We start from the raw sequence: 23,236 nt of genomic DNA on the forward strand, positions 1-23,236 counted from the left end.
TATCTCGTTGGTTCATGAAATTTCGTTCTGGCAATTTTGACCTAACAAATGAACTACGTGGACGACCTGAAACTCAAGTGGATAACGATTATCTGAAAGCTGTGGTGGAAGCGAATCCACGTCAAAGTGCAAGCGAATTATCGTTAATATTCAGTGTAACCAAAAAAACAATATTGACTCATTTGGCTGAAATTGGTAAAGTGAAAAAGCTGGACAAGTGGGTACCGCATGAGTTGAGCGACATACAGAAAGAACGACGTCTCGAAGCTTGTTCTTTGTTGTGCCGGTATAATAACGATCCATTTTTGAATCGGATTATTACTTGTGATGAGAAATGGATCCTATATGACAATACCAGACGTTCATCGCAGTGGTTGGATCAAGATGAACCACCAAAACATTGTGCGAAAAAAAATCTTCATCAAAAGAAGCTTATGGTGTCCGTTTGGTGGTCCAACGCAGGTGTCATCCATCACAGCTTCATGAAACCTGATGAATCGATTACGGCTGATGTCTACTGCCGACAATTGACCGAAATGATGAGGCAACTGACGGTTAAGCAGCCTAGATTAGTCAATCGAACCGCACCGCTATTGTTGCACGACAACGCTCGGCCACACACCGCACAAGTCACCTTGGCCAAGCTACAGAAGTTGGAATTGGAAACTCTTCGTCATCCACCGTATTCACCCGACTTAGCACCCACTGATTACCACTTCTTTCAAAATTTGGATAATATCTTGGTAGGGAAAACATTCAACTCTGACGAGGCTGTCAAAGCTGCCTTCCAAGAGTTTATCGACTCCCGGCCTGCAGGCTTTTACAGCAGGGGAATCAATGAACTTCCTGTTAAATGGCAGAAGTGTATTGATAATGGTAGTGCATATTTCGATTGACAATAAAAACATTTCATATGAAAAAAAAATGACTAAAGTTTCAATTCAATTCTACTCATTTCATACTACACGACCTAATACATCTAAATACAGAGAAAAAATGTTTCTTAAAAAAATCAGTTATTTCGGCCTGTTTCAACTGTTTGTTAGTCTCTAAAATAAATGCAGACTCTTAATCGACTTAAGACAAGAATGTCTCGCAATTCGACTTGATTTTTTTAGCTCATTTGAGACAAATATTAAAACTGTTAACAGCGTCTTTATTTTTAATTTGATCTTCATTATTTTTATTTTCCGGAACCGCAATTTCTTCTTCTTATTCATAAATTTCCTTTACATATAATAAGTTTTTATTATCATTAATCCATCTGTTTACCTCTTCTTCTATTAACTGATTATTTGAAATAGTGTTCAACATTGTTCTAATTGTATTGTTATCTTCTAAATTTGGCAGAAGTTTTCTCTGTAATTTTGATAGAGGTATCAAATCGTCATCATTAAAATCATTAAAATCATCTTTGTTACGGTTTTCTTGATTAAGTAGAATGTTTTTCCAACACTTCTAAATAACTTCTGCCGACACTGCTAGGCACTGTACAAGAAGTAAACTGTGTTTTAAATGTTTATGTTTTTTAAACATTTTATAAGGTCTTCTTTGTCGGATAACATAATTTTTGTTAAGAGTCTTTTTCGGTAAAAAAGTTTTGTTAGTCTTATAGCATTCTGAGTTAATGGTTGAATTAGAGAAGTGCAATTTGGTGGAAGAAAGTTTGTAATGATATTTCCGTCTTCATTTACCAACGCTTCTGATGATATGTGATATGAAATATTGTCAAGAAGCAATAATGCTTTTTTAGGTAAGTTCTTAGTTTTCAGAAATGTCTTTACCTCTTTTACAAAATCATGTTGAAGCCAGTTCTTAAAAATTGAAGAAGTCATCCATGCGTTCGAAGAAAACATGTAAATGACGGGAATTGCAGTATTTTTGAATGCCCTTAGGTTTACTGCTTTTCCTACGACTAGCGGTTTTAGTTGATGACTTCCACTGGCATTTGCGCAAAGCAAAAACGTTACCCTCTCTTTGCTTGTCTTTCTTCCAGGTGCTGTTTTTTCATTTGCTACAACCATGGTTCTTTCTGCAAGTATTTTCTAATATAAGGTCGATTCATCAGCGTTGTAAATTTGATCGGCCGAAAAAATTAATTCTTTTAAGTTGATGTTTAATAGTTTTAAGAATGGATTAACAGCATCCTGATTATTTGACAGCTTTTCTTCAGTTCTTTTCAGCGAGCGTAAACCATGACGAGCTTTAAAATTGGCAATTCATCTCCTGCTTGCCATAAAATTGCCAGTAGAACCATAAGTTTTAACGTAAAGTTTTTGGCTTTAGCTGCAATAATTTCATAAGAAACTGGAATATGTTTACTTCGCTGTTTTAGGAACCAGTTATGTAATTTTTTCTCCATTTCGACATACTCTGCTTCTTTAAAAGTTTTTCGAGTGCCTGGTGCAGTAATGTAATTTTTAATAAACCTATAAACATATAGCAAATGTAACTAGTTATCCATTATATGTGTATATATCCAAAGACGCTTAATTTTGATACAAATCTCAGAATTTTTCCTCGATTTTTCTTTATGTCAGAAATTGCTGATATTCCTATTTTAAATTCTTTCGCTAATATTTTCCCACATACTCCCTTATCTAATTTTTCTAATCTCGTATTTTTGTCTGCTAAGGACAGTTTTTTATGGGCTGTTTTTGGCAGCATTTTAAAAACACTTATAGCACTTCAAAGTCGCAAACGTAACTGAGGGTTGTTTATATGTTTCATTAGTTATATTAGATAGAAATAAGATTCAACACAAATTATTATTGTAACAGTTTTCTTCGTTTGGATTACCAAAGCATAGAAAATCCGAACTACAACATATGTATTATATATAGAAACAACTTGTCCGAGTTACTGAAGAATCCGGATAAACGAGATTCGGATTAACGAGGTTTTACTGTACTATTATTTCTATTTAAAGAGTAGTAGATTTTGAGCATATCACGTTTTTCTTCGTTAAAAAATTTCATTTTCCAACAACGAATATTAACACATTAACTACTAGGGCATGATTTTTCAATAATGAAAGGTTTTTCAAAATAAACAAATAGACCGCGTCTGTGACACCAATCGCAACGCGCCTATGCCTGTCATGTGATCAATATCTGACATTTACTGAGCTATTCATTTTGACATAGGGGTTTTCAATTTCTACCATGAAAGTGGAGTAAGCAGGATGCATTAATGCAGAATGTGAAAATGTTGGGGTATTGTTTCTCTTTATAATAAATATTTTTAATCTGGACGTTGCAAATCGACAAGTGTGACACATGGTTGTTTTTTAGTTATCAATGACTAATCGAATTCTTTAAAAAAATGGTCAGGTTCCTATCTGAAAAAAAAGTTGATGATGGTATTGAAAAACTGAAACTTCGTAACAATAATTTTCATGATATGGCGCGGAAAAAGGTGTCTTAAGAAAGTATTCTCCATTTTCACTGTAGTTTAAGGCAGAAAAATAAATAAAAAGAAAATAGCAATTATCGTTTTCTTCCGGATATCACCGAAAGTAGTGGGAATTTTTTTTTAATTATAAAGGCAAAGTATTCCTCTCATAAAGGCACAACTTTGCCTTCATTTAACCGACTCTGTATCTCCTATGATTTCCGAGATCCCCATCTTGAGAGTCGAATATGGGACACCCAGTACATGAAAAATAGATTTAAAAAATTCAAATGTTTGTGGTGCTTTTAGTGTAGATTAGGTGTTGTACACCTGATCATGTGTGTCATCAGGTTGTACTTCAGTACAAGTAACTTGTCCTTTTGTTTTAACTGTCGACGGTTGGTTTGTCTCTATAGTATATAACGTAACCCAGGGTGTTATCACCATAGTGGACTAAACCACCATTCGTGTTTATTCACATTATTTTTTGTTAAATAGTGGTATGAGGTCAGTCATTGTTTTTTCAACGTTCATGTAAAAATAAAAATCTTTTATAATTACTCGAAATTAATTACTCAAATTCATTATTTTCTTTAATACAAATTCAACGTCCAAGTCCATTGGACATGTTATAATCCGATTTTTTCTTTACCACTCAGATAAGATAATAAACATTTAAATCCTCATATATGAAAATTTGGATCATAATATTCGGTAATATCTAAAACAATCTTAAAATTTGTGAACTTCCTTAATTTTTGTAAAACAGTTTATTTAAAAGTGTTATCAAAGAAGAGAAAAGTGGATAAAGAACATCGAGTTTTTAATGAAAAATGGACAATGAAATGTTTCTTCATGCAATGTAAAGAGAAGAGTTTGTGTCTTATTTGCAACGAAACTGGAAGAATTTTAAAAAAATATAATTTGAAGAGACATTACGTTAGTAAACGAGATGAAAACATGTGAGAAGTTAAGAAGAATTATGAGAAAAAACTGTGAAAATCTCAAGGATATTTTGTCAAGCCAACAAAATAAAAAAATAAAAAAATAAAATTTTTTGTTTCTCAAAAAAAAAAAACCAAAATGAAAACGTGGTTAAAACCAGTTATCTTATCGTAACAATCATTGCTGAAGACAGTAAACCGCTTACAGATGACAAATTTGTTAATTACGTTAAAAGATGCGTATTATCAGTAGCAGAAGTATTTACCATTTTTACAGAATTTACAGAATTTACCATTTGTTCTACAACTGCTCCCATAGCAAAATCTGATGCATCCACTGTTAAAGAAAGTGGGGCTGATGAACTGGGGTGATTTAATGTAGCAGCGTTTGCTAAGTCGTGTTTACATTCATTGAAAGCATTCACAGTTTCGTCAGTCCACTTGATTGGTGTTTTGTCATTTTTCTTACAATTTTTGTGTAAGTCATGAAGAACACTTTGGTGATGTGCAGCGTGAGGTAAACATTTACGATAAAAATTGAGCATTCCTAGAAAACGTCTGAGATCTGAAATTGATTTAGGAAGAGGATAGTTTGAAATGGTGGATACCTTTTCGGGAAGAGGAGAAGAACCTTTTTCAGAAACTTGGTATCCGAGAAATTGAACTTGATGTTCGCCAAAAACACATTTGTTTAGGTTTATTGTCAACCCATATTGGTGGAGACGTTCGAAAATTGTTTTGAGATGCTCTTTGTGCTGAGCTTCGTTTGTTGATGCAATTAGGATATCATCTATATAAGAAAAACAAAAATCCAAATCTCCAAGTACTTCATTGATGAAGCGTTGGAATGATTGTGCTGCGTTTTTCAATCCAAATTGCATCCTTGTAAATTCGAACAATCCAAAAGGTGTGATTATGGCTGTTTTTGGAATGGATTCCTCTTCAACTGGGATTTGATGATAAGCTCTGATGAGGTCAATCGTGGAAAAAATTGTTTTTCCTTCGAGAAAATAAGAAAAGTCATGTAAATTGGGGACTGGGTATTTGTCTACCACAGTAATTGAATTGAGTCTGCGATAGTCTCCAACCGGTCGCCAATCGGAAGAGTTTTTCTTGGGAACCATATGTAGAGGGCTGGCCCAAGGACTATTTGAAGGACGACAAATACCTAAGTTAATGAGGTGTTGAATTTCTTGTTTTGCCAATTTAAGCTTTTCTGCTGAAAGGCGTCTAGGTTTGGAAGAAATAGGAAAACCTTCTGTGAGAATAGTGTGAGAGATGCTATGTTTTAGTGATGAGGGAGTAGATGAGAATTTTGTAATTTCTGGAAATTGAACCAAAATGTCAAAATATTTGCATGAAGAAGGAATTGCATGAACTGATGATGTAGAAAGACAAGAAATTTTACCATTGTTTGTCAGATTAGTTGTGCTGTCGATAATTCGTTTACTGCCCAAATCTAGTATTATGTTAAAATAGTGAAGAAAATCAATTCCAATAATCGCATGATTTGTTTGTGCCACAATAAAATTCCATGTAAACGTTCTTCGGAGACCTAAACTAACTGTAAGAGTCTTGGTTCCGAAGGTGGAAATACATGTGTTGTTGGCCGCAAATAAGGTGTATTGAGATTGATTTTGTTGTATTTGAAAAGATTTGGGTAACAACGAAACATCAGAACCAGTATCTATAAGGAAATGAATACCAGTTAAAGGGTCTTTGATAACTAACCTGTGACTAATTATATTAATGTTTTTTTGTCTATCTTCGTTGGTGTTCGTGGAGATCTTCACTTGGCAGTCCTTTGTACCCGCGCCGTCTGCTGCCCACGACGACGCGATCGTTAGTTTTCCTTCTTGTAGTCACAAGGAGACACACACTTGCGAGCTTTTTCTTGGTAATTTTGATGGTACCAGCACCATGAAGAATTTTGACGATCTCTGCTGGGTGAATTGCGTCGAAATTTAGAAGATCTTAATTTCGAATGGGATCTGATTTGCCTCTCTAATTTATCCAAACGTTTAGTGATGTGTTTGAATTCTTCTGAAGATGTATTTTTGTTGATTTCATTGGGACTGCTTGTGCATACCTCTGACTTGATTTGAGAAACTTGGGAAAACTTTATATCAGCAATTTTATCGGCTATATTCGCCACTTCTGATAATGGCAAGGAACATGCCGTTAAAATGGTCTGCATATTGTGAGGTAATCTCTGGATCCAAAGGGTTTTCAACATCTCTTCTTGAAGTGAAGAGCCTCCCAAACTGTTCATTTCAGATAGAAGTATGGAAGGCTTTTTGTCTCCAAGTTGAAGTTGCGAAAAAAGTTTCTTATACTTTTTTTCTTGTGATTCTACGAGGGCATCCAATACCTTTTGACGAAGGGTTTGGAACTTGTTGTTCATGGGAGGTTTAATAATTAGATCTCTAACACAAATCAAACTTTCTGTGTCCATAATTCCGATAGTAGTGTGGAATTTCAAGTCGTCTGAAGTCACTCCATTGATAAAAAATTGTGATTCCAATTGAGAAAACCACAATTCTGGATCTGTTCTACTAAATGGTGGAGCTTTAATGAAGATTCTAGCTTCTTGATCCATAGAGGGCTCGATGACGTTAGCTTCTGGCTGGATGGTTCTAGAACGTGGCATGATTGGATGAGATAGCTTGTGTTCTAGAGGGTTGATGCGTTGAGTTCGGAATCGGGGTCACCAATTGTCCTTGTGTGGTTAAAAGATGTTGATGATCGCGAATGTTGTAAGGAACTCTTTTATTTTAATCTTGACAACTACTTAAATAAACTAATTTGACAAAAAGTAACTATTCACAAAATACTCTAAAAAATAATAATAATTGGTGGTTTGCCAGACCTACCTATGACAACAACCAGATTATAATACACCTATAAATGAACTAATTATTAATAACGTAAAACAGGTACTAACAATTAGCACCTGAACTAAATTACGTGCACCACAATTATCCTACAGTGTATCAAATTGAAACTTGTACACCTTAAAATTTTCTATCATGTTATTCATTTCTGTTTGTTAAAGATTTATTTAATCTTTCTATATATATTTTAGGAAGAATTGTCAAGAATGAAAAAATTCTCAAAAGAAAAAGTGTTTGACAATTTAATTTGTATAAAAAAGTTAAATATTTTTTTTGGTAGTATGAGTGAAACTCTTACACGAATGTAACACGAAAACAGTTTCAATAAATTGGAATTAGCATTTGGTTAATAACCTCTTATTAACAATTGCATCTTCTAAATGGCGTGGTATAGATTCAGTAACTTTTGGCAAAATCTAGGTGTAATTTTTGCCCACTTTTCCTGAAAAGCCATTTTTATTTGGCTACTGTTAGAAATTATAATTCCTAGTTGTAATTTCGAAATGGTACCATAAATTCTTTATCACATTGAAGTCGGAATTTTGTGGAGGCGTTTCCATAACTTTGGCGCAGTTACACAAGGTAACATTTTAAAAATTTGCAATGGCTATATCTCAGGAATAAAAAAATATTTGAAAACTCCCTCGAAGCCGTTTTTATAATAAGTAGAGGGAACTAAAATTACCGTGTGGCTCTAAATTAATACCCTCCTCTTTAACTTTTTAACAAAACATTATTTTTTGAGAATTCAAAAGCAGCATCAAATAGGATAAAAAATACTATTATATGTATACAGGGTTAATCGGTTAATCACGTCATGCTACACGGAATATTGTGGCTAAAGTATTTAATATTTCGAATTTTTCTTTTTTGCGATGTGTAGAACTCATATAGAAGTACATTCGAAAATTATTTTACTTTTATACAGGGGGTTGTAAATAAGTGAAAAATATCAAAGTTATGTTTTTTTAAATGGAACACTCAATATATTAGTACCGTTTTAGATTCCTTGAGAAAAATAAATGTAAGTTTGATTAAGGTTTACCTACCCTAAACCTTAAGGATTTTGAAATAATTGAAATTTTGTAAAAATGTAGTGCAAATTTAAAAACTTTGCTTTAAAGAAAGTTTAAATTGGAGTAAGTCGAAATTCACATCAAGTCTCAGATATGAGGCATATTTCATGCCATAGTCATGAAAATTTAGATATCTTATACAGTGTGTCCAAAAAATAAATTGAAAAATGTACTTACTTTGAAGGGTATTAACTTGCTTAATTTAAATGGAACACCCTATATTTTATTACTACAACTATCAAATTGAAACATTACCGATCGAAAACTATTATACTTTCCTATACCTAAATGTACAAGTTTTCCTTGAAAATTAAGATTTTTAAAGAAAGTAGAAAATCCTATTACTTTTTGTATCAGTTGCCACGATGACATCTAAAATGCCAATATAAAGAGTCATATTTATGCATTCTTTTTTCGGAGATTTGATTAAATATGAAAATTATCTTGTAAGTTACGCAAATAATATTGAAAATATCATAAATAAAGAATTATCCGAAAAAAGAATGCATAAATATGACTCTTTATATTGGCATTTTAGATGTCATCGTGGCAACTGATACAAAAAGTAATAGGATTTTCTACTTTCTTTAAAAATCTTAATTTTCAAGGAAAACTTGTACATTTAGGTATAGAAAAGTATAATAGTTTTCGATCGATAATATTTCAATCTGATAGTTAGAATAATAAAATATAGGGTGTTCCATTTAAATTAAGCAAGTTAATACCCTTCAAAGTAAGTACATTTTTCAATTTATTTTTTGGACACACTGTATAAGATATCTAAATTTTCATGACTATGGCATGAAATATGCCTCATGTCTGAGACTTGATGTGAATTTCGACTTACTCCAATTTAAACTTTCTTTAAAGCAAAGTTTTTAAATTTGCACTACATTTTTACAAAATTTCAATTATTTCAAAATCCTTAAGGTTTAGGGTAGGTAAACCTTAATCAAACTTACATTTATTTTTCTCAAGGAATCTAAAACGGTACTAATATATTGAGTGTTCCATTTAAAAAAACATAACTTTGATATTTTTCACTTATTTACAACCCCCTATATAAAAGTAAAATAATTTGAGAGTGTACCTCTATATGAATTCTACACATCGCAAAAAAGAAAAATTCGAAATATTAAATACTTTAGCCACAATATTCCGTGTAGCATGACGTGATTAACCCTGTATATGTCGGAGATTTATTAGTCCTTAAGTTTAGGAATGTAACATTAGAAGTGATAATAAAACGAACGGCAAGCGAACAGAGCCATCTTGAAGATAAAACACTGTCGAACGAGGTCACTACCAACGCAATTAAGTGGCCATATATGAGCTTTTGTCCATGGGAAATCGGGACTAGCAGGTACTTTCCTCTTGGGTCTTAAGGATTACCAGAATTGGCAAAAGTTAAGACAAAAAGAAAACTAAGAACAGGCAATTAAGGGACAGTAAGGCAGGGAAGTGGTCGCGTAGTAGTGAATTCGTTTTTGCCTTGCTGCTTTTGCTTTTAAAAATATAAAACTGTTAACTATGGAGAACATCTCTAATGTTACCCCGATATATACAAATCTTTATTTCGTAAGAAACAGGCTATCGGCCAATTGGTCTTTCTGTCTATGTTACAATATTAATAAAGTATCCTACAACATTGTCCTTAAATCTACCCAGCCCAGAAAAAAAAAGAAAAGAAACATCAACAATCAAAAGGTGAATACATTTTCAATTGGAATAATGCTCCAATAGGGTCGTGGGAGGGAAGAGGTATCGGGATTGTCTCGTTTGTCTTATTAGGCAAAGAGGATTCAGTATAGTCTAGTTATGAGGGTTGTCTTTTCATTTTGTCTGCAATTGTAGTAGTCTTTCTGTTATTCTTGTCATTTGTGTCCGTTCGTATAAGATTTCGTTGGATGAGTTGTGAAGAGGGTTTCCGGGGCGTCTTATCTTTATAATTAGTCTCAGTGCAATCTGTCCTGTAGTTTGTATGTGTTTCCTTGTTTTGACAGTAGTATTTGCTCTCAGTATATGTCCATAGTCCAGTAACGGTCTGCAGATGGAATTGTAAATTTTGATGGTTGTTTTTGTATTAATACCCCTGTCTTTGTATGTCAGTGCTATAAAATGTTTAGTCCTTTTAATGATTTCTATTCTTGTGTTCTGTACATATTTTGTGAATTTAATTTTATTGTCTATTATGACCCCCAAGTATTTTATGTCTTGTTCTGGTTTCGTTTGATGACCGTCTGATACTATTGTTGGTGAGTTGTCTTTTATTTGATGGTTTAGTAGTAGCAGTTGGTTTTTAGTGGCATTAGGTGTTAATCTCTGTTCGGGTTAGGGGGTTCGTTCCTCGATTGGCGCGAGTACCACTCTCGTGAATATATTTTACGTGATTACGTGACTCGCGGACAGAGAACTCGGGAGTACTTTATAATTCATTTATTGTGCTACTAAACAATACACGAAAGTAATGCACCTAACTAATTTAGTAATTCACGTCCGGAGTGGTTGTTATAAGTCGGAAGAAGGCGCGCGAGGTAGCTGAAGAACTCACAGCGCCTTGGTCGTGATGTTGCACTGAGAAATGATAGATGAGAGAGAGATTTCTACATTTCTAGGTCTTAAATACTAGAGCTAAGAGCCGGCACTCATAGGCGTACCCCTAACTTAGGAAGCAATTGTCGGCTTCCCGGCTACTCACCGTGTTAACGCGCAACGTCCAGAAGAATAGTCGATTGGACCTTCGTTAGCCATGCCGGCGGAGCGGTACTTAAATTGGACTGACATTACAGATCCGACAAAGAGCATTGCTGGAAATCCCAACCATAAGCAGCCTCCATCGGGGGATGATGGATGCTAACGCTGAAAATTCCTTGAATGCAAGTGACTATCAATAAAATAGCTTATGAAAAAGACCTAGTAATATTCGGGAACTAGAATAAAAATTTACAAATACATGGGCGTAACATCGGGTATCTCAATTGAGGAAAATAATCTGATATGGCTAACTACAGTTTTAACAATCCCCATCTGTAGAATCAAGTCATTATGGTGTCCGCCAGTGATTGAAGTCTTGCCCCTGTTTTCACGGTGGTTTTGTTGTGCACGACCAGTGCCGTGTCGTCTGCATCTTGCAGTATGTAGGCTCTTTTGTGAAAATCGTTTTTGTTTTGCAAGTTGTGGTTGTATATGTCATGGCAATATATGTTGTAAAGAAATGGTGATAGTGGCGATCCTTATAGGAACCCTTGTTCTGGAGAGGGGGGGTTTGACTATATTTTGACATTTGTTTATTTTTTCAACCGGTACCGCAAAATGGCTGATTTTTTTACATTGAAACATGGATCAAATCGAATTAAAGGTTTTTCAAAACTACATTCAATGGTATATTACGACTCAAAATCTACCGATAAGTTTTTAAGAAAAACAGTACAGTTACATTTGGTAAAAAAAATGCAATAAAACCTCAGTTAAATAATACGTAAACAATGAAAAAACTTGCTTGTTGATAGGAAATTGGTTTGTTTTGTGCTCAGATAGAGTCTTTAATTATTTTCATTTATTAATTTAATTTTTTTTGGTTTTTACAGATTTGTTTGGGAGCACAAAATGGAAAACAAATCAATTTCTTAACAACAAACATGTTTTTTCTTTGTTTACGTGCTATTTAACTGGGTTTGTATTGCATTTTTTACCAAAGTTACACCTGTTTTTCTTAAAAACTAATCAGTAGATTTTTAATCGCAATACACTATTGAATGTAATTTTAAAAGACCTTTAATTTGAGGTATCACTTGATCTTTGTGTCAATTTTAAAAATCGGCTATTTTGCGCTACCGAAGATGTAAGCAACATTTAAAAAAATAACCCAATATTAAAAATAAGTATTTTTTGTCCTATTTAATAATGCTTTTGAATTTTTTTAAAATTATAATTTATCAAAAAGGGAAAGGGGTATGGGGGGGGGGGGTAAATATAGTCTCACGTATGCATTAACTAACTTACCCACATCTACCCCTTAGCCTCCAACCACCCCAACTTTGTAATTTTAAACGGGGGCCGCCCACTTGTAATACCTCATTTTAAAGTTCTTTAAATATGCTTTACGATCGTATTACCTAATATCACATTTGCTTAAACAGTTATCGATTTATTAAATAATAAATTTTTAATAACAAACTCATCGCCCTTGATCATTCTTCGCAAAATTTACACAGAAAGACTTAAATAAATCTCTAACAGAAAAGAATTAAATATTAGAAAATTTTAAGGTGTAAGAGTTTCAATTTGATACACTTACTGTAGTTCAGTACAAACATTTGCTGGTGTAAGTTTATCTTCCAATGCAATTACTCGTCGAGTTGAGGATTTGAGATCGGATATCTGTTCTCCTTTTAACGAAAAAGCGGGTAAATTTACTAGTTTTTCCTTCGCAATGGATAAGAGAGATGATATATATACTGCGTGACAAAGAAAGGTAAACACCCATTAAAGATAATTTTATTTTGATAATTTTTTTTGCACGTGTTCAGTACCACATACTTATTCAATGATTACATTTTCAGCAAGATCAGAGGAAGAACTTCATTTTTTTTTCAATAGTGTGTTGAGCATCCACGGTTCCTTATACACTCATTGATAGGCCTGGGCTCGGATCTAATAAGATTGTCAATGTCTTCTTGAGGTATCTCATTCCAGGCAATCTGAACTTCATGAGTAAGGGCTGCTAAAGTCTGTGGAGGGTGCTGTAAATTCAACAGTCTGCGGCCAATCATGTCCCAGACATGTTCAATAGGAGACAAATCCGGCGATCGAGGTGGCCAGGGTAAACGGTTGATTTGATGTTGATCCATGAACGTTATTGTTTGCCTAGCAACATGAGGTCTAGCATTGTCTTGCTGGAAAATAACGTTCGGGATAGTTCGAAAATATGGAATCACATATGGCTCCAACACTTCTTGGATATAGCGTTGGACAGTCATGTTGCCTCTAATAAAAACTAGGGGTGACCTGCTACCATATGCGATAGCACCCCATACTATAACGCCTACAGTACGGTGGACATGACGCTCTCTGTCAAATTGTGGATCTCGCCTTTCACCCCGTCGCCTTTTCACCCTTGCCCGACCGTCGTTCATCCCCAGACAGAAGCGGGATTCATCACTAAAGATCACCTGAGTCCATTCTTGGTCCCACTGAATCCTCTCTCTACACCATTGTAAGCGGTTAGATCGATGTTCGCGAGTGAGAGGCAGCACCCAATGCGGACGATAGGACAAAAGGCCAAAACTTCGTATTCGGCGATATACTGTACGCATACCAACCCTATTCCCATGTTCTTCAAACCATTGATTTGCAATAGCTCGACTGCTGCTAAATCGGTCTCTAAGAGCCAAAAGTCGCAATCGACGATCTTCGCGCTCTGTGGTTCGTCTGAGTCGCCCAGTGCCTCTGGCTCTGTGCCCACGGCCTTCCTGAGTCCACGCCTGGTAACACCGCACTATGGTTCGTAAGGATCTGTTAGTTCTTCTAGACACTTTTCTGACCGACAGACCTGCTTCGCGCAACCCAACAATTCGCCCCCTCTCAAAATCACTATGCTGACGGATCTGTTCAATTCTACGCACTCTAGGCATAATGAGTAAAAATTATGACCGATTGCAACACACTTCACAAAAGTTGCGATGCAAATGTGAACAAAAATATTTAAACAAAATTTTATTTTTTTAAGGAACGACCCATGGAAACTAAAAAAAAAATTTACAGATAAACTTGAAATTTTGTTAATTTCTTTCTTTTTTTAAGATAAGTCAACATGCAAAAAATTATCAAAATAAAATGGTTTTTAATGGGTGTTTACCTTTCTTTGTCACATAGTATATAAGTTACACTGCTCAGTTAGTAATATTTATTCGTTGCATAAATTTACAGTTTGAAGTAACTGAAGAATTAGCAGCATTAAAAAGCCTCAAGGATGCTATAGCTGGAGAAACTCTATTTTTAAGTGTATCAGAAACAATGGAGGAATTAGAATTAAATTAGTAACAGATATTGTATCATACTGAAGTGCGATGGTTGAGCCGTGGAAACGTGCCAAAAAGTTTGTCTGAGACAAGAATCGAATTTGATATATTTAGGAAAGAAAAATTAAAGCCAATTCCAGTATTTTCCGATCCTATATGGCTGTGAGATTTTCTATCTAGTATTTCCGACTGACATAACTGAACATTAATGTAAACTTACAAGGAAAAGGAAAACTTGTATATGAACTCTTTTTCCATATTAAATTATTTCAAACAAAATGATTTATTTTCAAGCAATAATTGCAACAAAAGAATTTTTTACATTTTCAGTTTTGCGAAAATTTGCAAAAAATTATGCAAAATAAGTTTACATTTTTTGCTCAAAGATGAATGGAAAAAATTGTACTCTCAGAAAAATCAAGTTACATATGCAGTTTAAAGATTTTTGTAAATATGAAAAAATGTTCACTTTATTCCAAAATCTATTTGAAGTAGATTTGGATGAGGTTGATGTGAATATGCAATTAGAATTGATAAATTTGCGATCTAACAATACTCTGAATGATTTTTAAAAAAATGAATATGTATTTAATTCGGTTTTATTCTTTGTAACTAAAAATGATTATAGAAATATTGGAAACTCTGCTATAAAAATGATTTCTATTTTTCAAATAACTTACGTCTGTGAACAAACTTTTTTCAGAATTAAATATACAGGGCGTTCATTTAACAAACTCTTAGACTCCTATGTGTTTATTTGTGATTTTATAAAAAATTTATAATGGGGATATACAGTATGTCCACAGATAAAGGGCCGAAGAGGACAAATTAACAAAAAATGTCGTTTTTCGACAAAAAGTAATTCTTGATAAAAATCTCTGCTTCTTGAAAAAATACGATTTATGAAGATAACTTTCAACTTTTTTATACAGGGTGCCCAAAAACTATGAACACATGAAATACTATCAAGAGTAAACTTGCTTTATTTCTCATTTTGGAGCAAAATGGTAAATAAAAAACAGATATCAAATCCTGCCCACAGTTTATATACAAAATTTTAACTGAGTGTTCCAAGTTTTATTTTTCTTTTAAAATTCAAACAACTTCTAATTTTACCCTTTTCACCTCATTTCACATATTGACAATAAGCATGACAATAAATGTCACAATATTAAATTTGACAAATGCGTCTAATACGGAGGAGGTGTGTTTGAATAAGTAATATCTACTAACTTTTATTTAGAATTATTTATAAATTATTTTGGAATAGTGGAATTCTGTATGTAAATCTCGGATAGGATTTGAAATCGGTTTTTTATTTGCTATTTTGCTCCAAAATGAGAAATAAAGCTAGTTTACTCTTGATAGTATTTCATGTGTTTGTAGTTCTTGAGTACCCTATATAAAAATGTTAAAAGTTATCTTCGTAAATCGTATTTTTTCAAGAAGTAGAGACTTTTATCAAGAATGACTTTTTGTCCATTTGTCCTCATGGGCCCTGTATCTGTGAACATACTGTACTATATGAGGCTGGAGATGAATATTAATATAAGTGACAACTCTACAGGGTGTCTCAAAAAACGGGGCGTCATAAAATGTAATTTTTTTAAATGGGACCACTTACATTTTTATAATGAAAAAAATGAGAATGAGGATGTTTTGGTTTTTTTTTAACAGACGGACTTTCGATTGATTATTGTTGAATTCCTTAAGTATTTGTTCCATTTTTGAAGTAAACAAAATTCCAGTTTAAGTTGCAATATTTCACAAAATTTTATTTTAAAAAGAGACTATAAAGACATTTAAAAAGAGGTGCCACTCGATGGGTCATTCCATTTAAAGTTATTAGGGTTGATATCATCTCTGTGTAGGGGTTGAACACGGTAATTAAAAAAATATGCGCAAAAAGTTTCCCCCCTTCCTAACTAACTTTATGTGCTTCAGCGATTTTTCATTTCCAATCGGCAAAAACCTTAAAATTGTTCTGTTTCATTTTCGCTGGGACACCCTGTATATACGGCTGTTTTGCTCTTGCCTCACAACCTGAAGGTGTATTTTTAGTCTTGTCTAGTTCATGAACAAAGCCATCACGAAGGCGTTTTCATTTCTTTTGAACTGATATACTTGATTTTAAAAAGAAGTAAAACCACTATTAGTTGTATTTAGATATTTGGCTATTGGATGTTACTTTGCAGCTTCCATTATGCGTGTCGACTAGACAAGTCAATAGTCACCAAAATAGTGCGATAAACATGTACTTTGATTTGAAAAAAATTGAAAACTATCGTCATGCAAGAGCCTCCACGAGAAAAATGAGAGCAAAGAGTATCCCCCATTAAGATAGTCAAAGTGCCCTTTGATCTAAATATAAAACATAACTAAATGGGCATATAAGTACATAAATTAAAACCGTCTAATGTCAATCAATGATGCAAAATACTCTGACCTCCACCTCCTAGATCAAAAAAACTCTTATACCGCCATCTATCATTTATAATTTTAACTTGAAAACTGGTTTTTGAAAAAATCACACATACATATATATAAACTCTCGCGCATTCGCCACATTTTTTCGTTTCTTTTCCTGCTAATTCTAACCTAAAAATAATTTTTTAAATTTCCAATAGAATAACTTTTTTTTAGAATGGACTGAAGGCCCAATTTTTTCTTCTAATAATGGGCATTTCTATGGTAAATCAAAGTGTATATAAAATATATCACTTTTTATGCTACGCCATATTGAAAAAGGCAAAAAAACTAAATTTTTTGGCATTTTTTTCAATACCAAATTAAGCATTTTGCTTTTTTTGGCATTTGATGCATTTTTTATAATCCAATAGTATTTATTTAAATAACAGCAACTGAAAAATAATTAAAAAGCCAAAACATTGAGTTTTTTGCATTTTTCAATATGGCACAGTCTCAAAAGTGACACATTTTATATACATTTAGATTTGCCATAAAAACATTTATCATTAAAGGAAAAAATTGGACTTGCAGTCCATTCTGAAAAAAAGTAATTTCATATTAAAATTTTAAAAATTGTTTTTAGGTTAGAATTAGCAGAAAAAAAACGAAAAAATATAGCGAATGCGCAACGGTTTTCTATATATGTGTGATTTTTTTCAGGTTTGTCAAAAACCCAGTTCTCAAATAAAAAATATAATTGAGAAAATGGCGCTTTAAGGTTTTTTTGGTCTAAGGGGTGGGGGTAACGATATTTTGTACAATTGATTGGCATTAGAGGGTTATAACTAATGTATTTATATGCCCATTCAGTTAGGTTTTCAATTTAGATTAAAGAGCATTTTGACTGTCTTAATGAGGGGTACTCTTTAAAATGTTTTTGAAGAATATACTAATTTTGCAAATTGCATTGGTGCTATTGATGGCAAGCATTTCAGAATTATAAAACCAGTAGGGTCTAACTACAATTACAAGAACTATTTTTCCACTGTACTATTAGCTATATGTGATGTTAATTATCGTTTTATCGCGATAATTAACGATAGATGTTGGAGCATACGGAAAGAAGCAATGACTGAGCAATTTTAAAGAACTTTTTATTCTTTAAAAAACTTATCCAAAATAAATTAAATATTCTTAAACTGAAACCTATATCGAACCTCGATGCAACACCTTTACCTCCTGACTTTGTAGGAGACGAAGCATTTGGTCCTATGGAAAATATGCGGCCTTACTCTGGTGAAAATTTAACATATAAAAAGAGAATTTTTAATTATCGCTTAAGCAGAGAGAGGCGTTATATTGAATGTTGCTTTGGAATTATTTTTAATAAATGGCGGATTTTTCACAGACCACTCAATGTAATTATCGATTTTGCAGAAACTATAATTAAAATTTGCTGCGGTCTCCATAATTATGTAAGAGTCAGAGATGGGTATAGATGTGATCATACTCTATTCATTTCATCACTACGTGGTCTAAATAATAATGTAGTGAGACCTGGTGCACGAGCACGAATTACAAGAGATAAATTTGCAGATTTTTTTGTGAATGAAGGCCAACGTCTTTGGCAAGATAAAATGATATAATATATTCAGAATGTCGTTAATTATATGTATAAAATATAACTTTAAATATTTAAAACTCATTTTTTACCTCTAAATCAACTGGATCACAAAGTACGTCTACGACTTCTCCCCAACATTTATGCTTTAAATTTCAGTTGGGGTAATCGGAAGATTCCATATCCCATATTGATTTTCTTTTTTCTGTGGCATCGATGAATAACTCGGTATTAAAATTTTCGCGCTCTATTGTGTCATCAAATGATTTGAATACGTATCAACGTTTTGCAGTCGTTGAAATGCTGGCCGCAACATAAATATTCCGTGTATCTCGACTCGCGCGTAAAACACGAGAAGCCGAGAATCTGTCAAGTGCACGCGATCCTCGTGCGTAGAAAAATCTCGCGAGTGAATGTAGGCACCGCCATCTAGTACCTGACACCTCAAAAACACGCGTTATGACACGCGCGAGTTATAACGCGCCATCTGAACAAGGTCTTAGGCTCTCAAGCAACTTCTTTAGTCTTTCTCGGAGGCATATTGAACCTTACTCTTTCACTTGCATAGTCCTTATGTTTCCACTTAGACTGGCGATACCTGTATCTTCATCAATAACAAAAAAATCAACAAGTCATTTGATTAATATTATTTTCGTATAAAATTTTATATTCGGCTCACTCATAGTTTTCAACATTCACATGCTTCCCTATCTCTAAAAGGTCTGCAGAACCCTGTATTACATCGAAAATGTTACAACTATTATTATGATGTAAATTTCATATTTGAGGACGTTTCCCCTATAAATACAATATTTGTTAATTTGCTTTGATTAGTATAATAGTTGCAGTTAAATAGTTACCATCGCAAGTATACTTGACAGTTTGGTGAATGAAAATGCTACCGGCATACATATACCACATGCAGGATTTCCCACTGGGAACCGCCATTAGACGTGTTGGGAAAACTATAAATAGCAAAGTTACGAAAATTTAGTGGTTTGGTGAAAGCCTTAAGGTGACCTCCTCTAAAATATTTTCAATAATGTCACACTTTCGATTGTACCGGAAGTCGTTCTTTGTTTATTTTAAATGGAACACCCTATACATTATTGTATTTTTACTGTACATTCAATTGTAATACAAGTTTATTTATACGTTGGCTTTGTTAGAATTAACAGTTTTCAAGATATATGCTGATAATAGAAAATATACAGGGTGTCTTTAGCTGAGCGCCCATTAGAAGTATTTAGAGGTCCGCGAAAGCTAGAATATCACAATATGGTATGCAGCCATTCGAGCCCAAGATCTATTTATTGAAAATATTTTCATGGTGGTACTTCCGGAAGTATCGAAAATTGATAACAATTTGGTATTTTACATGGAATTACTATATTTTTTATTTTTTAATATGATTCCATGTTGAATTTCAGGTTAATTTTATGCAATATACTGCTAAACTAAAATATCAACTTTAGGAGATAAAAATTTGTTATAATGGAACAAGAAAATTTTGCCAATAAAAAGTCAAAACGCTGCGCTTCATTCTTCTCAAGTTAAATTTGACAATCATCTATCCGGTGGTCTACAAAATAAATTGAACTAGGTCACTACCAAAATGCCGAAAGGTCATTTTCGTCAAATGGGATACCCCATATTTTATTACATGGGTGAAAAGACCATTTCATTCTGCATTCAATCTTATAATATTTTCCTATTTTTACATAAGAATTTTTTTGAGTTATTTGAGTTTTGACAAGGTATACTTATGACAGAAATATTTGTAGACAAATGGTGGACATGTTAAACAATTATTAAAATAATTTGTTGACATGTAGTTAAACATATTACAGCATTAAATAACTATGTTTTGAATGTATATTTTTTAATTTTCAAATTCAAATAATTCAAAAAAATTCTTATATAGAAATAGAAAAATGTTACATGACTGAATGCAGAACGAAATGACCTTTAAGTCATGTAATGAAATATAAAGTGCCCCATTTGAAGAAATTTTCGGCGTTTTTGTGTTGGTCTAGTTCAATTTATTTTAGACCACTCTGTAGATGATTATCAAAATTCAGTCTTAGATGAATGAAGTGCAGATGTTTGACTTTTTATTGGCCAAAGTTTATTGTTCTAGCTTTGTTAGTTCTATTACAATACATTTTTTTACAAAGAAGATTTTTAGCATAGAATAATTTTTATCTCCGAAAGTTGTCATTTTAAGTTAACAGTATGTTATATAAAACTAATGTGAAATTCAACATGGAATCATAAAAAGAAATAAAAAACATCATTCCATTTAAAATATCAAAGTTATTATCAATTTCCGATACTTCCGGAAGCGTTGCCATTTCAACAATACTTTCAATCAATACATCTTGGGCTGTATACCAAATTGTGATTTTCTAGCTTTTGCGGTTCTCTAAAATGGGAACTCGGTTAAAGATACCCTGTACATAATAATTGAACAGTGACAGATGCACAGATCTGTAGAATTGCAAATTGTTAATCAATAGAAAGGTGTTTTGTAATTCTTCTTTTTGCCACAATATTATTGAAGGTCCGTATTTTAACGTGCTGTCAAGTTTTGCCTAATATTTCCTATAGGGTAGTAGAGCCAATTTGGACATCAAAAAATGGTCAAAAATTTTAAAAATTTAAATGGCATTGTACTATTATTTTGATGTACGATGAAACTACGTCGAAAAAGAATCTATGTTCACATCTAATTATTTATAGTAAAGTTGCATAGTTTTCGCGTATTTTCGATTTATAAGTTAATGCAGGAATAGTACATCCCTAATTCTAAGTTATAATGCGAATATGACAGACGTGCATTTTTATGGAAATAGACCACATATATTATTTTCTTTGGCGTTCTAAACGTTTTCAACGCACTAGCACTAGAGATCATAAGGAAATCAACACATGAACAATTATTATTGCGGTGTGAAAAGTATTTGGAAGTAGGTGGCCGACAATTGGAACATATTTTGCGATAATTTATTTCAATTTTTGCTTACTTTTTTTAATAACTGTTGTGTCTATTAAAACATCCGTTTTTAGTAATTGAAGTAATTTTAAAAATAAAATAATTAATTTCTTTGAACTGATCATAGATAGTTCTATAGATACGTTCGTCATATTCGCATTATAGCTTAGAATTGAGGACGTTTTTTTCGATTGTCACTAACTGTTTTGTTTTAAATATGACCGCATCTAGTAACTATTCTAGCAGAAAGTGTCAATTTGTGACAGTGTTATTTGAAATAACCATATCGAGTTTTGTATTTCTGGAATGGGGAAAATTAGGGGAATCAGATTAGGTAAAAATATGTGTAAATTGTAGTGTAGGTTTTTCTCCGTTGTCTAGGGGTTTATTAATTGGAGCTTCGGCAATTGTGTTTTAGGGATAATTAGGGATCTTTCAATGATAGCCACGTTAACTTAACGATATGAATATATTAGGTAAAAAACTGAGTAAAAAAACGCGGGCGCGACCCCTGAGTCTTCAGTCCACCAGGAAGCCAGGAAAAAGAGAGCGATCCGCTTTCTCTCTAGCCTTAAGTATGAACATCCATGGTCGTAAACCATGGGCGTACCATCTAAACAATACTTGAAGGCATTGGGACAGCCCTCCGCATGGAGCCACTGCGTCCACATCTGGCACCCAGCCCTTGGCGAAGACCTCGCCAAAGGGAACCAGCATTGTACTTCCCATGCCAACAGAGCATCGTGGAAAAAACCCAGGTTACCGGGTAATGCCAACCATGGGCGTACCTTAGGGGTAAATCGCCCTCGTGCCCTAATCCTTAATCCTAACTTATAGCAGGATATTTACGAACTATGTACACTAAGCGGTCTGACAAGCGGATTCCACAGTAGGATGTCCCATTAAAAAAAACACAAGTTTGGTCCATATCTCGATACGTGTGAATTATAAATAAAATCTGAGTATGCCACTGGATTCTACGTAAAAATATCTATCCGACATCGTTTTTATGTGTTTAATAACTTGACGCATATTCAAACTATAGGGGGGTTCCAAAATATATTACAATATTTTAAAAAACTCCTTGTAGAACAAAAACTAAGATAACGGGATCAATTCTGTCAACGTCATCATTAGTTTCATAAAAAAGTAACACAAGTTCTCCTCGCTCCACGCACTTCTCTATCTTTGTTAATAACCGAGATATTCCACGATTACAACGAAAATCGGACATTCTGAATTGGTGGACAAATTTCGATGTTTTTATAGGGAATCTACGAAAGAATAAAAGATATAAGAAAACTAATAAGGCATCTTCGATTTTTATTTAGGGACAAATTCAATGCTGATTTCAAAAACTTTTTATCGTTTTTTATTCTCGCATTATAAACAAAAGTTCGCTTTTTGGCATTATTGAAAAATGAAAAAAAAATGTTTTCTAAGTTAGAGGATTTTTTACATGAGAACAATATGTATATAACATGAGAGCAAACGACAATAAAAAAAAAATTTGAAACCGGCATTAAATTTGTCTCAAAAAATACGTAGAGAATGTCTTAGTAGTTTTTTCTATCTCCTAATGTTTCATAGATTTCCTATAAAAATATCAAAATGTGCTCACTTGGTACTATCCATGCATCAACTTATAAAATGAAATTACTCAAAAACTGTGCAACTTTACTATAGGTACTATAATTAAACATGAACATAGGTTCTTTTTTGATGAAGTTTCATAACACATCAAGATAATAGTAAGGTTCCATTTAAAATTGTTAAGTTTTGACCAATTTTTAATGTCTAAGTTGGCTCTATTTTTGGGGACTCCTTACAGAAAATATTACGCAAAGCTCTGCAGCATATTAAAGTATGGACCTTCTGCAATAT

The 23,236-nt window shown here is 33.2% G+C and overlaps 2 protein-coding genes across 2 annotated transcripts in view; one reads left to right on the forward strand and one right to left on the reverse strand.

The window, feature by feature from the left end:
- Positions 1-23,236, forward strand: part of LOC136413243 (cholecystokinin receptor-like) — a 237,775-nt gene that overhangs the window by 55,821 nt on the left and 158,718 nt on the right. The window lies entirely within an intron of this gene.
- On the reverse strand, positions 6,181-6,987 carry LOC136413184 (uncharacterized). The gene has a single exon (XM_066396577.1). It carries the CDS (start codon positions 6,985-6,987, stop codon positions 6,181-6,183), a length of 807 nt encoding a protein of 268 aa, XP_066252674.1.

This window comes from Euwallacea similis, chromosome 13 (genome assembly GCF_039881205.1).
Source record: "Euwallacea similis isolate ESF13 chromosome 13, ESF131.1, whole genome shotgun sequence".
In the NCBI taxonomy this organism is placed as follows: domain Eukaryota; kingdom Metazoa; phylum Arthropoda; class Insecta; order Coleoptera; family Curculionidae; genus Euwallacea; species Euwallacea similis.